Source organism: Equus asinus, chromosome 28 (genome assembly GCF_041296235.1).
Source record: "Equus asinus isolate D_3611 breed Donkey chromosome 28, EquAss-T2T_v2, whole genome shotgun sequence".
In the NCBI taxonomy this organism is placed as follows: Eukaryota; Metazoa; Chordata; class Mammalia; order Perissodactyla; family Equidae; genus Equus; species Equus asinus.
The window spans coordinates 25,311,218-25,325,019 of NC_091817.1; the positions used below are offsets into that span (position 1 = coordinate 25,311,218).

The 13,802-nt window shown below is 56.0% G+C and overlaps 2 protein-coding genes across 13 annotated transcripts in view; both read left to right on the forward strand.

Annotated features, from left to right (window-relative positions):
• Nucleotides 1-8,823, forward strand: part of NDRG4 (NDRG family member 4) — a 42,919-nt gene extending 34,096 nt beyond the window's left edge. For 4 of the 10 annotated variants that reach the window (XM_070500658.1, XM_070500660.1, XM_070500657.1 and 1 more), the window contains 12 exons: nucleotides 167-227; nucleotides 1,351-1,437; nucleotides 1,512-1,568; nucleotides 1,958-2,061; nucleotides 2,965-3,021; nucleotides 3,102-3,153; nucleotides 4,113-4,160; nucleotides 4,351-4,386; nucleotides 4,495-4,546; nucleotides 4,922-4,984; nucleotides 5,865-5,903; nucleotides 6,669-8,823. In XM_070500658.1, the coding sequence (XP_070356759.1) occupies nucleotides 167-227; nucleotides 1,351-1,437; nucleotides 1,512-1,568; nucleotides 1,958-2,061; nucleotides 2,965-3,021; nucleotides 3,102-3,153; nucleotides 4,113-4,160; nucleotides 4,351-4,386; nucleotides 4,495-4,546; nucleotides 4,922-4,984; nucleotides 5,865-5,903; nucleotides 6,669-6,823 (811 nt within the window). In that variant the 3' untranslated portion in view covers nucleotides 6,824-8,823. The remainder of the gene's footprint in view (nucleotides 1-166; nucleotides 228-1,350; nucleotides 1,438-1,511; nucleotides 1,569-1,957; nucleotides 2,062-2,964; nucleotides 3,022-3,101; nucleotides 3,154-4,112; nucleotides 4,161-4,350; nucleotides 4,387-4,494; nucleotides 4,547-4,921; nucleotides 4,985-5,864; nucleotides 5,904-6,668) is intronic. The other 6 variants (XM_044761247.2, XM_044761246.2, XM_044761245.2 and 3 more) reach the window with 2 other exon arrangements.
• Nucleotides 8,823-13,671, forward strand: SETD6 (SET domain containing 6, protein lysine methyltransferase). Of its 3 annotated transcripts, XM_070500662.1 has the most exons (10): nucleotides 9,838-9,930; nucleotides 10,129-10,218; nucleotides 10,300-10,444; nucleotides 10,524-10,665; nucleotides 10,778-10,972; nucleotides 11,104-11,224; nucleotides 12,036-12,216; nucleotides 12,388-12,530; nucleotides 12,722-12,973; nucleotides 13,463-13,671. In XM_070500662.1, the coding sequence occupies exons 1-10, from the start codon at nucleotides 9,904-9,906 to the stop codon at nucleotides 13,526-13,528; spliced, it is 1,362 nt and encodes a 453-aa protein (XP_070356763.1). In that variant the 5' UTR covers nucleotides 9,838-9,903; the 3' UTR covers nucleotides 13,529-13,671. The 3 variants fall into 3 exon arrangements, with proteins under 3 accessions (XP_044617512.2, XP_070356762.1, XP_070356763.1); XM_044761577.2 differs by lacking the exon at nucleotides 13,463-13,671 and having other exon boundaries at nucleotides 8,823-9,930; nucleotides 12,722-13,271; XM_070500661.1 differs by lacking the exon at nucleotides 10,129-10,218 and having other exon boundaries at nucleotides 9,824-9,930.
• The last annotated feature ends 131 nt before the right edge of the window (nucleotides 13,672-13,802 follow it).

Here is a 13,802-nt window from a genome sequence, read left to right on the forward strand (position 1 = left end):
GTCCCTGCCTGGCCCCTGCCCCCGCCCCTGCCCCCGTGCTGGGGGCCCAGGGGTGCCCACCACCACCGCAGAGCCACGAAGCTGCAGCTGAGGCTGAGGACTGTGGGTGGCAGTCATGGGAAATGACACCCCCAGCCCTAGGGTGAGCAGCCATGCTCTCCACCAGGTTCAAGTACGTGATTGGCATTGGAGTGGGAGCCGGAGCGTATGTGCTGGCCAAGTTTGCTGTGAGTCTCCCCCCACCACCCCCCCACCCCGCCCCCCACATCCTAGGGCAAGTCCCTGGAGGGGGGGCGGGGCAGCCTTTCAGCCTCAGAGAACTATCGCTGCTCTTTCTTCCTTCTCCTCCCCCTACTTCCTCTTCACTTAGAAAAGCCCTCTTTTCTTTTTTCCTCCAAGGAAATTAACTTTAAAAAAAAAACAGGTTACTTTGTCCATACATTTCCTCAAAAGATCATAAATTATAACATGCTTGACAGTTATCCAAAGCCAAAACTTCTATTAACAACAAACTATACAACTAGTTGCTCTAGCCACTGAACAAGGGTTAGCCTAATCACCCATTCATTAAATAGGGTAATAGTTAAACATGAATCATTTTTTAACCCAAAAAGTACACTTATGTTGAGGTCGCGAGGTTTAAAGAAAGTCACATTTGAGAAACATCCTGTCAGGTAGGAGCCTCCAAATTTTTCATCTCTAAAAACAAAACTTAATTTTCAGGATGCAAAATATTTCTTTCTTCAAAAGAAATGACCCAAATTTTTCCACTCCGGTTTTGGAAACAGCACTTAACCATTCTGTTCACTGTAGACCACTGCCTCCCCCCAGACAAACCTGCGACAGTAGTGTTGTATGTATATTACCATTTTCCCCTAAACATGGGCACTTGAACAGAACTTGTGAATCTCTTTGACAATATCTAACACAGACAGGCTTTGGGAAGGTCAGTGTCCTACTTAACATCACTATGAAAGCAAAGAAACAAAATGTTTGATTGAAGGTGTTTAATCCTCAGTTTTACAATAGCAGCATCCTCAGAAGTATATTACAAGAGGTGGAAAACAGTGATATAGGCATAGATTCCAAATAAAGAATTTTGAGAGCTTACAGGCAGGAAGGAGGCCGAGCTGGGGCAGCTGACTGGGAAGTCCAGGCAGGTTCCTAGGCCAGTGGGTCATCTGTGGCATCTTGAAGCCCTTACGGAGTCTGTCCTTTTCCTCGGACCCTCCCAACCACCTAGGAAATAGGCAGAGCCAGAATTTTACAGCCCGTTTTCTAGTTGGGAAGATTGGGGCCCCCTGCACCCCGTTCCCCCCACCCCAAGCCCTGTCTCCCTCTCACCGGCAGCTCATCTACCCCGACCTGGTGGAGGGGCTGGTGCTGATGAACATTGACCCCAATGGCAAAGGCTGGATCGACTGGGCAGCCACCAAGGTGAGCGTGGTCAGCCGGACGGGGGTGGTGGTGGTGAGGGGCGGCACTCACATGCCCTCTACCTCGGCCCGCAGCTCTCCGGCCTGACCAGCACTTTACCCGACACGGTGCTATCCCACCTCTTCAGCCAGGTAAGGGCATGGGGGCCGTCCTCAACAAGAACAGGGGTGGCCAGGCAGGGGGTCTTAAGGAGGCTCAGGCAGCTTCTGAAGGGCCTGGTTCTGCCTCCTCCTAGCCGGGCAGGAGGAGGGGAGTTGGGGTTCTGTGGCATCTGACCTGTGTCACCCTGTACTCTGTTGTTAGCCATGATGTTGGGGCATCTGAAGGACAGATCGGGGGAGGGCCTCCTCCCATCGCTCAGTGGAGCCTCCCCTCCCCTCCTGAGGTCCCAGCCCCCCACCCCACCCTGCTGGGAGCTGGAAAGGGCTGCTCTGGCGGTGACACCTGCACGTCCCCTCTGAGCCCACGCCCCTGTCTGTCCGCTCCCTCCGTGTGTCCCCGTCCATCCCCCTGGGCCCAGGAGGAGCTGGTGAACAGCACAGAGCTGGTGCAGAGCTACCGGCAGCAGATCGGGAACGTGGTGAACCAGGCCAACCTGCAGCTCTTCTGGAACATATACAACAGGTGTGGGCAGTGTGGGGCTCGTCAGCACTGGGACGCAGGGCCCCCAGTCTTTTGGGGGACCCCTTGCTACAACCATCCATGGGAGAAGGCAGGCAGACAGTGTGTAGAGGAGCAGATTATTGAGCCTCCGAGAGGGCTCGCTTCTTGCCCAGGGTCACACCCCTCGAGGAGCACAGGTGGAGCAGCGCTCCAGCCAACTCTGGTTCTGGGCTCTTCCACTCCTCCCTTGGGGCATTGCCGGCTGGGAGCAGTGGGGGATGTGGGCGACATCCCTGACCCCAACAACCCTGAGCCTCAGTGCCGACATCTGTAAAATGGGGAGGAGGTTGGAGGAAGTCTGGTTGTCAAGCTCTGCTCCCTGGAGCCCCTTTGGGGTTGCCCTGCAGGGGACTAGCCAGGCCCCCTCACTCACCTGCCCTCTCTCCTCTTTCTCCTGCAAATATTTACTGAGCACCTGCTGTGTGCATGATGCTGGAGAAAGTGAAGAACAAGTGAGGCCCAGGCCCTGCCCCGACTGTGGCCCAGGAATCCCACAGGACAGAGGCTTGTGCACATCTGACAAGTGCCTCGACAGGCAGGGAGAGCCAAATTCGAGGGCCCACCTGGCATGATTTGGGGGGTCCAGGAAGAAGTCACGCATGAGGGGAACACTGAAGCCCTATTTATGCAGAGCAGGCCCCTGTGTGCCTGTTTCATCAGTTGGAATCTATGAGGCCGTGTTCTACTGCTGAAATGACTAGATGAGCTTGAGGCTCTACTCTGGACCAGCCAGGGGACTCCTGGGGATGGGGTTTGGCTGAAATACAGGAGTGTCAGGCTTAGGAGCAACACGCCCTGTCCTCCCAACCCCCTGCCTTGGGATCCAGTCCTGGGATGCCCATCTTGGCCTCTCTCTGCCTGCAGCCGCAGAGACCTGGACATTAACCGGCCTGGAACAGTGCCCAATGCCAAGACGCTCCGGTGAGTGCCCCCTCCCCTCCAGCCTGCCCCGCCTTTGCCCCATGCCCAGGCCACACAGCCCTTTTCCTCTGTGTCTGCAGCTGCCCCGTGATGCTGGTGGTCGGGGATAATGCGCCTGCTGAGGATGGGGTGGTGAGTGAGGAACTGAGCCCTGACCAGGGGTGGGAGGCAGGAGTAAGGGGGTCACTGGCCTCTGGGCAGCAGGGCCAATTCTTGACCCAGCCCAGGGAGGCCTCAGGGACAGGCACTGGGTGGTGGGCTTCTCCACCACCTGGTGCAGCCCCCATCCTTCAGGTGAGGGAGGTCTGGAGACCGGAGGGAGCTGGGGCCAGGGCACGTGATGGTACCTGATGCCCCACCCCCTGCCCCACCCAGCAGTGCAGCCCCACCTCAGTCTCTGCCCACCTCAGGCCCAGAGGCTGATCTCCCTTCTCTCTAAGGTTTGATTCATCATTATGAAATAAGTAATTCACGAGCACAGCACTGGTCCCCCTTTGACCTTTGTCACATATGGGGTTTGTGTGTCACCTCTCCTATTGGAACTCCAAGAGCAGGCAGCCTGAGGGCTTCATGTCCCCCTCAGCATAGAGGGCCAGGAGTTCAGGAGTGCTCAGGGCAGCTCCCAGTGTGCCCAGAAACTACCACATCCTCCCTGTACCTGAGGGCTTGGGGAGCAGGGGTGTGGGCTGTGCTGGCCATCTTGACCCATGCAGAGTTCTGAGTCTCCTGCTGACCCTTGGCCCTTACTCACCTCACCGCCCAACTCCTGTGGTCCCTGGTGCTTTCCTAGCCACTTCCGCCAAGGTGGCCCTGGCTCTCCGTGAGGACAGTCCCTAGCCCCTGCCCCATCAGCAGTCGTGAGTGCAGGCGAGGGTCCTGATCTCCAGGGGCGTGGCCTTTCAGAAGGCAGCCTGGGGAGGGGCAGCCTTAGCCAGCGCCTGTGTCTGCCCCTGCCCTCCCTCCCTCCCCTCCCTCCCTCCTCCCAGCTCTGGGGATAGACCCAACCTTAGCAACCGGGCCAGGGCCTCCCCTGATACCCTCTTGGGGGCCAGGGCCACCTTGCTCTGCTGAAGCTGGCTCCTTGTCCCCAGGTCGAGTGCAACTCCAAACTGGATCCAAGCACCACGACCTTCCTGAAGGTGAGGCCTTCCTCCCAGCCCTGAGCCAGCACCCACCATGGGCCCAGCCTCAGAGAGGGGCCTGCCTGGGGGCCCAGCTGGAATGGGAGCAGGACTGTGTGTCCAGCCAGGGGAGCCTGTCCAGGTGTGCAAGGCCCAGGCAAGGTGTGCGGTGGCTCCTGCTCAGCTCACCCCCCTCTCTCTCCTGCAGATGGCAGATTCTGGTGGGCTCCCCCAGGTCACACAGGTGAGACTCTTGGCCCTCCCTCCCTTACCCAGCCCGGGTTGGGGAAGCCTCCCCCCGCCCCCATCCCAGGCAGCCAATCAAAGCCTGTGCCTGTCTGCCCTCCTGCAGCCTGGGAAGCTGACGGAAGCCTTCAAATACTTCCTGCAAGGCATGGGCTACAGTAAGTATACCGCCCCACCCGCCCCGGAGACAGTGGGCAGGCAGTGAGGTGGGGCTGAGCAGCCTACGGGCATGTGAGCTCTGTTATTGGGGTCTGGATGCTGGGCCCCTCTGGCCACATGCTCCCCACCAGAGCTGGGGCCCCAACTAGGGCATCTCCACCTAAATTATAAGTTGATCATCCTGGGCTGTGCTCAGCTCTCCTGTGCCCTTGGGGGGCTTTAGGACACTGCTCTCATGTCTGGGCCTGATGCATTGGGGGCTCTTGTCCCAGCCCTGGGGGCGCAGGGCCCAGTGGGGCTGGGTCCTGCCAGAGAAGCCTGCCTGAAGGTGAGTCAGACACACCAGCCACCCCTGCCCGGGCCTTTTATCACAGGTAGTGGATGGTACCGGGGGCATCCGAGGAACGGGCTTGGAGTCTGGGGACTGGGGAAGGCAGGTGAGGCCATCCTGGTGTCAGGAGAGCTGAGGGCAGCCAAACCTGGGTGGCATATCTGAAGACCCTGTGGTAACAGAAGCAAGGTGGTGGACCTGGCTCCCTGCCCGCCCCCTCCCTTCTCCAAACATCACCCTGTGCAAAGATGAGACTCCCAGACTGTGCTCAGGAGCCCCCCAGCACACGCGCACCCCTCTCTGGCGGCACGGGAGCATTTCTGTGACCCCGTCCTTCCTCCCAACCCCCCCATACACTTGGCTCTCCTGCGGGAAGCAAACCTCCTCTCTCTGATCCCCCCACCCCAAGACTTCAGCCTCTGGAGCTAGTGCCTCCTCGGGAGGACAGGCCCCTGGGGGGCTGGAGGGGTGCACATCCAAGAATAGAACTCCCCCTGGCCCCCAGAGGCCTGCCAGCCTCTCTGTGGAGAAGTAAGGCAAGGAGAGGCCAAGGCCACCAGCGAGACACTGGAGGCCCACAGTGAACGTTTGTGGGATGAGTGGATGAGCAACACTTAGCCCCTGACGTGTTCTCAGGGCCCCGGGCGAAATACCACCAGGCAGCCCGAGAGCTGGGAGGGCTCAGGCCTTGTCGATGTGAGCCCCTCAGGGCCGCAGCCCAGGCAAGATGAGGGCCCCCACCCTGCTGTCGGGGCTCCTGGGGCCAGACTAAGACCAGCCCACGCTGCGGTTCCTAGTGGCCCGCTGTGGTGGGGGGCGGGCGGGGCCGGGCTTCCTGAGGCTCTAGTCCTGCCCCAGCCCTCTCTGTGCCTGGACTTTTCTCTCATCTCTGGCCCATCTCCATGCCCCTGCCTCACCAACCATGCTCTTCACTGGTGTTCTGTGTCTCCCCACCCCGCCCTCTCTGGCCCTGTCTTCTCTCTTAGTTGCGTACTTGAAGGACCGAAGGCTGAGTGGAGGAGCAGGTACCCCATGGCCCCTCCCCTGATGCATGGACCCCCCCGCCCCCGCCCCAGTCTCGCCCGCTCCTTCCTCTGTGCAGTGCTGCAGCCAGGCTGCGTCTTGCTGTGGTTTGGAACCTTCTTGTGTCCAGCTCCCCTCCAAAACCCAGGGCAGTCCTGCTCTCCCGCAGGTCCTGGACCACGTGGCTCTGTACCACTGGAGGGCTCTAGATCGGCTGAGGTTCAGAGCAGTCTTGCTTCTAGGTTGCCGTGGGCCACGTGACTCCCAGAGCTCAGGAACCAGAACCTCTCAGAGGCAGCGCCTGGCCCTGGGGACGACAGGGTGGCTGGTTGAGTTGAGGAGGGTAGAGTTGGCCCCTGCGGGTCTGTGAAACTCTGAATAAGAGCAGAAACTGGATTTAGGGTGATTTGAGGCCCCCACACCTTGTCCTCCTCCCCCTGCTCCACCATGCTCTTGAGGGAGGTAGAGTTGGAAATATGTCCCATCCCTGCACTAGCTCAAGGACACCCAGTCAACTCCCACCCCTGGCCAGCTGCCGTGAGAAGGGTCCTGCTGGCTTCTGCGGGGCCCCTGGTCCCCTGCCCTTTGGCTCACTCACTGTTGCTGGCACTGCATGCCTCGGGCTTGACGGAGCGGACGCAGAGCCCTGGCTTGCTGGTGGAAGAACGGGGCTCGCTGGCCGCTTTGCTTGCGTGGATCCTTTTCCCGCCTGCTGGCACCCGGCCCTGCCCGCTGGTCCTCACTCTGGCTCCCATCTCGGTCCACAGTGCCCTCGGCCAGCATGACCCGTCTCGCCCGCTCTCGCACCGCGTCGCTCACCAGCGCCAGCTCGGTGGACGGCAGCCGCCCGCAGGCCTGCACCCACTCGGAGAGCAGTGAGGGGCTGGGCCAGGTCAACCACACCATGGAGGTGTCCTGTTGAAGCCCTTGGTCCCTTGAAGACGCCCACCTGCCCCCGCCCACATCGCCGTCCCACTGCCATCCTCGCGCCGGCTCATTTTCCCTTTAGTTTATTTTTGTGAGGGCAAAAGGGAGGAAGTGGGGTTACTTCTCTTTTGGTTAAAAAGATGAAGGGATCTATCTTAGGTGCTGCAACGGAACAGTCTCCAGATGGTTTGAGGGGCTCACTTCCCCCCCACACTTTGTTAACTTGCTTAGCTGACTTAGACTCCTCTCTTCCAACTGCTGATGGCCTAGGGACCGTCGGGGGGCGGGGGGGGGGGGTCCTGGGAGGAAGGGAATTAACTAAGGAAAGAGTTTGAGTCCTTCTCTGGCTAGGATCCAGGCTAATATCCTGGGTTAAAGAAGGAGCAAGGGATGACCTCGTTGGGCAGGCAGGTTTGAAGATGGGATGGGGTTTTGGGTGGTGGGCACTGGGACAGCAGGAGCACGAGGTCTAACTCCTGGCATGAGAGCCAGGAGACAGCAGCAGGGAGCGCTGGGAGGCAGGGAGCCCTGGAGCTCTGCAGGCCCCTTTCCCCTAACCCTTCCACCCAACACGTGTGTTTGTCTTGTAGCACATGTGACGATCATCTGAACAGCAGCCACAAGGGGGCACTCGCAGGGCTGGTGCTGCAGGGCCAGGCAGGCAGAAGCTGAAGAGGGTTTTCCTGCCCAAGGATAGAACAGGCCGGACCTTGAGGGCAGGAACTCCATGAATTGTCCCTTCCAGCCCACACTCTCTGCCACCTCCTGGCCCTGTCCCATTTCTAAGCCTGAGGCAGAAAGTCGCCTGGTCCTCTGTCTCCGTAGGGACCAGACATGGGGGCTGAGGTTAAAGGCTGGGATAGTCTGTGAGTGCTGGCTGCACCCCTGAGAACTTCGTGGGGACTGCCGTGGGGAGCCAGCAGGAGCGGGGCAGAGATTCCTCTAGACCCCTTTTTTGCTCCCAGTTTCCATGGAGGACAACCCAATCAGCAGCAGTATAGCCAAGGCCTCCAGAAACGTGGAGAAATACCTAGGGAGAGTTCTGGTCAAGCCATGCCAGTGTCGTGCAAGCATCACTAGGAAGGGAAAGTTTATTTGGAGAGGACTGGTCCAAGGTTGCGGGACTTCACAGTCCCACATCACCTTCTCAGCCTGTTAGAGTGGGCTGGGCCTGGGGCTCCCTGGGTCCTGGGGTGGGAGGTGAAGGTTCCTGAAAAGAGCAAGGGGCAGGCAGAGGAGAAAGGCTCCCCACACACCCCAGCCCCTGCCTGCCACCTGAAGCCTGTCACCTGAAGTACACTGCCATCCACTCACCTTATCAGGTAGAATCTCCTGGCCCAGAAACCAGAAGCCATTTGTCTTTGAGCCTAAATCAGTTGCCACAAGCCCCCAGACGAGTGAAGACAGAGGGGAGAGAGCAGTGAAAACTGCAGGGCTGTCGGAGGGGGGAGTGTGGGGGGTGAGGGGGTGCTGGGAGCCTGAGAGGACACTGCATCCCCATTTCCTGTGCACACATCGCTCCCTTCTATAATCTTAAGCCATTACTAGACTGCTCTGGAGCCCGGTGGAGTGTAGTCTGCCCCCAGTCCTGTTTACTCACCTGCTTCCCTTGAGTATCGAATGTGACTGTTTGAAAAGCTGGTAGAATTAATCCCTCTTACTGTAGGTAGCGCTGCGACTCTGGGATTTTTTTTTTTCTTTTCTGCTGTGTTCTTTCAGATGAGATATCTATAAATATCTATACATTATATATATATATGTATATTGGGTCCTCTTGCGTGTGGTTTTCCATCAGAGGCTGTCTCTTTGGTCAAAGTGAACTTTTAATGGAGTTTATTATTTTCCTCTCTGTACAAAGTGAAGAACCTAATTTTGTGTATTCTGGTGGCTGATGTCATGAGATTTTGAGATGACAAAATATAAAACAAATAAAAATCCTTGTCAACGTAGAGAGAGTTAACTGTGCTGAAAAACTAATAAAGAAACTAAAAAGAATTCGAGTATGGTTATGCCATGGCCATCGAGGGAACCTTTTGAGGGGATATGTTCAGGCTGGCAAGGCTGGTGCTTCTTGGGTTGAGGTCACTTGAGCATGCAGGGTGCAGACAGGCGTGTCCATCTGTCTCTCTGTTTCCAGTTCCTGTCACAAACATCATCTTACCAATCCTTACATTAATTCTACCGGGTAGATATTTATCTTAGTTTCACAGCTGGGGAAACTGAGCCTCAGGCTAAGGGATTTGCCCTAGAGGCCAAGCCAGGAGCTGACCGTGGCATGTTTCAACTTAAAACCCAGCTTCTAACCTTTCTATTTGCAGCCTTATTTTCTTAAATTTAACAGCATGCTACTGGCCCGTGTTTAACCACCATTTCTGATTCACTCACTCAGCCATTTAATAGACACTGAGCTCCTGCCGTGTGTCAGCTAATAAAGAAGTAAATAAAAACAAAACCCCTCATGTGCTAGGCAGAAGGTGAAAAAGAGGGATATACTAGCGAGCAAGGGCAAAGGGGGTCTATTCTAGTTCTAGGAGCCCTCCCTACGCCACTCTGACACACACACACACACACACACACACGCTGCTCTAATTGAGCAAATGAAAACGGTCAGATGACCGCAGCTGACGAGGGGTCGAGATCAGGAAGGCCGGCCGGCCATCCACCCGGGTGCGCTCACAGCCCGCCAGCCGCGAGGCCCTCGGAGTCACATCCAGAAAGCAGATTTTGTTCTTCACCCGAACTTCGCCCAGAGGTCTCAGCTGTCGGAGACAGACGGGGAGGGTTCTGCCTGGCTCAGAGCCAGGCGCGAGGCGGCACGGGGACACACATCTTCCTGCACCCGACCGCACGTCTCCTAAACCCAACTGGGGACACGCAGACCGAAGAAGGATGTTCTCAGAAGGAATGACCTCACCCGGTGCAAATCCTCACTCGTCTTCCGCGTGGAGGCCGCAACCAGCGTCACGTGGTCCTGGTGCCGAGGCGGGGACATACGCCCCGCCCCGAGGCGTGGCCTGGGACGCCGGAAGCGTCAGCGCGGGTCTAGTGACCCGCGGGGCTGGGTGCCCTCGGACCATGGCCACCCGGGCGAAGCGCCGGCGGGTAAGTCGCGGGCGGCGGGCGCGGGCCCAGCCCTGTCCCCCTGTCCCCCGCGCGCGGTGCTGCCCCCTCGCTCCCCGCACCCCCCGCCGTTCCCCGCCTCCCCTCCCCCACCCAGCGCTCTCGCCCCGCGCCGCGGCCTCCTCCCGCCCCCGCCAGCTCTCCGGGGCGGGGCCTCGCGACTGCGCTCGCGTGTCTCAGGTGGCGGGGCCTGCGGGCGGCGGCAACCCGGACCCGGTGGCCGGCTTCCTGAGCTGGTGCCGGCGGGTTGGGTTGGAGCTGAGTCCCAAGGTGAGTGCGGGGCGGGCGGTGGGGCGGAGGCGGGCACGGCGGGGGGCGGGCCCGGTCTGACCGGCCGCTCCCTCTGCTCAGGTGGCGGTGAGCCGGCAGGGCACGGTGGCCGGCTACGGCATGGTGGCCCAGGAGAGCGTGCAGCCCGGGGAGTTGCTGTTCGCGGTGCCGCGGGCCGCGCTCCTGTCGCAGCACACCTGCTCCATCAGCGGCCTGCTGGAGCGAGGTGGGCACGCCGGCGGGGGGGACACCGGAGGCGGGCCCGCGCGGCCACGCCGGGGCTCTCACCTGTGTGTCTCCCGCAGAGAGAGGCGCGTTGCAGAGCCAGTCGGGCTGGGTGCCGTTGCTGCTCGCGCTGCTGCACGAGCTGCAGGCGCCGGCCTCGCCCTGGAGCCCCTACTTTGCGCTCTGGCCGGAGCTGGGCCGCTTGGAGCACCCCATGTTCTGGTGAGAGCCGTAGGAGGGTCTGGCTCGAACTGCCCTGCCCCGGTGACAGGGCTTACAAGCACTAGTCCCCGTAGAATGTGTGAAGGAAACCTGGGTGGGGGTGTCACTGCAGGCCCGAGGAGCAGCGCCGGCAATTGCTGCAGGGCACAGGCGTACCCGAGGCCGTGGAGAAGGATTTGGCCAACATCCGCAGCGAGTACTATTCCATCGTGCTGCCCTTCATGGAAGCCCACCCCGATCTGTTCAGCCCCAGGGTTCGCTCCCCGGAACTCTACCACCAGCTTGTAGCTCTTGTGATGGCCTACAGGTCAGTGAGCAGAGCCTTAAGGACCCTTTTTTTATAGAACTCTGTTGAGGGACAAGAGGGGAAAGAACAGTGAACGCCACCCCCAGTCTCTTATCCTACACTGGGCTTTAGCCAAGTTCTCTCTGTGGCAGCTTTCAGGAACCACTGGAGGAAGAGGAGGATGAAAAGGAGCCAAACTCTCCTTTGATGGTGCCTGCTGCAGACATACTAAACCACTTAGCCAATCACAATGCCAATCTAGAATACTCTCCAGTGAGTGGATCCCTCCCAGTTCTTGTTCTATGTGCATTGATGATTGGGCATTTGATTCAAACCAGTGTCTGTCATTTATGCTGGCCTGGCATTTGGGCTAAACGGGCTCCATTCTCCTGCTAAAACTGAAGTTAGCTCCTCCTGTATGTACTTTGTTTGCATATTCCAGTGAAATAGTTTGAACAGCAAAACATCTCAAAGCAAGTTGCAGTTAATTCTCTGATAAACTATACTACCATCATTTATTTGGTGTTAGAGGGTGGCTGTTCTGTCAAGTGCCAGTGAGCCAAGATTGTGTTGGGGCCCTGTGGACAGCAGCCTGGAACAGCTATTGGTGTCAGTACTTTTCGGGAGGAAGGGGGAAGAGCGGGGATGTTCACAGGTCAAAGGTCTTTAATACCAAGGCTGTTTATATCAATTCTGTTTGCTATACAGAAAGTTGCAAGAGACGATCCAAGTATAAAAATTAGGAAATGGCTGTTATTTTTTAAATCCCTAACCCCATTTGCCATTCCTACTTTGATCTGGGCTTAACTGTTCATTCTGGAAAGGTAGCAACTTTTTAAATGCTGAAGATGACTGAGCAGAGTGAGTCACAATAAAACATTGAGGCTGACTTTGACCTTTGTGAGCCTCACCCCTTTCATTCTACATACAGGATCTTAGCAGGAACTAAAGGTAGAATGTTGGTCGGTATAGCATCAGTCCCATCGCTGAACTATGCCTGCTGGAGGCTATTCCTAAGAGGGAAGTAATCTTCATGGGCCTGGCCATGTAAGGGCCTGGCCCCAGCTTCTCCCTTCCACCCCAGAATTGTCTTCGGATGGTGGCCACTCAGCCCATTCCTAAAGGCCATGAGATTTTCAACACTTATGGGCAAATGGCTAATTGGCAACTAATTCATATGTACGGTTTTGTTGAACCATATCCTGACAACACGGATGACACAGCTGACATTCAGATGGTGACAGTTCGTGAAGCAGCATTACAGGGTGAGTGTCTGCTTAACTCAACCTTGGACACTGGTGGATGTGTCTATATCCCCGCCCCAGGTACTCTGCTAAATAGCAGTTGCCCCTTTTTTGTGGACAAGGCAGTGGACTAAGGAAAAATGAGCTCCTGGGTATACTGAGACTTCCACGCTATCACTTTTCTATCTACAGGAACAAAAGTTGAAGCTGAAAGGCTCCTACTGTATGAACGCTGGGATTTCTTATGCAAACTGGAGATGGTAGGGGAAGAGGGAGCCTTTGTGATTGGGCGGGAGGAGGTGCTGACTGAAGAGGAACTGACCACCACACTCAAGGTAAAGAGCCAAAAATGGCCATTTACTGCTGAAAATGGCCTAGGTATTTAGAGCTAGATAAAGCTAGATGAGAGAGGAAAGGTGGGATGGAGGGAGACTTAAACGCTGCCAAAATAGATTGGCTACTCTAAATCAATTTCAGAAATACACAAGTAGTGCATCCTAATTAAAGGGCCCCATGTTGCTTCCAGGTGCTGTGCATGCCTGCGGAGGAGTTCAGGGAGTTTAAAGACCAGGATGGATGGGCAGATGACAAAAAGGAAGAGGACAGCCTGACAATCACAAATATCCCCAAGCTCAAAGCATCATGGAGACAGCTTCTTCGAAAAAGTGTTTTGTTGACCCTGCAAACCTATGCCACAGACTTAAAAACTGAGCAGGATTTACTCAGTAATAAGGAGGTCTATGCTAAACTCAGCTGGAGGGAACAGCAAGCCTTACAGGTTCGTTATGGTCAGAAGATGATCTTACACCAGTTGTTGGAATTGACGAGTTAGCAGGTTCCCTGTTACCTGAAGGAACATCCATGAGAAGAATTTTAGTCTAAGCTGATATTCATCGATGTTTGAAAAGAAGGAAAATTTGGATCTTTTACTTTGCTTTTCTTATAAATAACAAAAGGAAAAGTAGCCAAAGTGTGGTGCTAGGACTAACTCTGAGGTAAGGGTGACATGTTAGAGAATTGGGAATCACTGCTGACTGCTTCTAAGACCAATAAATTTTATAGCTGTTTTGTTCTCAGTTTGAACCAGAGTTCAAAAGGTGATGGTAATACGTCTTACTGTAGTCTAGCATTTAATGACAGGGACTTTGAAGGTAGACCTGGTTCAAATCTGGGTCTGTTTTGAGCAAGTCACTAAAAAGACTGTTCCTGTTAGAGAATTTAATAAGCTATGTCACTGGCACTCAGAGCAATTGTTTTAATTCCTCAGCAGTCTGAAGTCTGTTCTAGATGGCACAACTCGCCCTTCAGGGAAGAAACTCTAAGACACCAATGACATTCAAGCCCCACTCATGTAAGATTTCTACTATTTAATCTTGAACCTTTTGGTCCTTTCTGGCCATAAAATTTAACAGTCATTAAAGGTAAGGTATATTGTAAGTGGGAAATATATACCTGGTCTCTTTTAAAAATTATATAAAAACACCATAAGGGTAAAGGATATTAAAAAATGGACGTTTTGTGATTCAGTTTAACCACAGAAGCCTGCTCCAACAATTTTCCACTGTTGGAAAGAACAGGTAGAAACACTATCATGCCAGATTAGTACC

Excerpts from the sequence above, each read along its gene's own strand:
- SETD6 (XM_044761577.2), top strand. The coding sequence starts at position 9,718 with ATGTTCTCAGAAGGAATGACCTCACCCGGTGCAAATCCTCACTCGTCT. Across the intron at positions 10,219-10,299 it reads GGTTGGAGCTGAGTCCCAAG|GTGGCGGTGAGCCGGCAGGG; the intron begins GTGAGTGCGGGG and ends CCCTCTGCTCAG. Across the intron at positions 10,445-10,523 it reads CAGCGGCCTGCTGGAGCGAG|AGAGAGGCGCGTTGCAGAGC; the intron begins GTGGGCACGCCG and ends TGTCTCCCGCAG.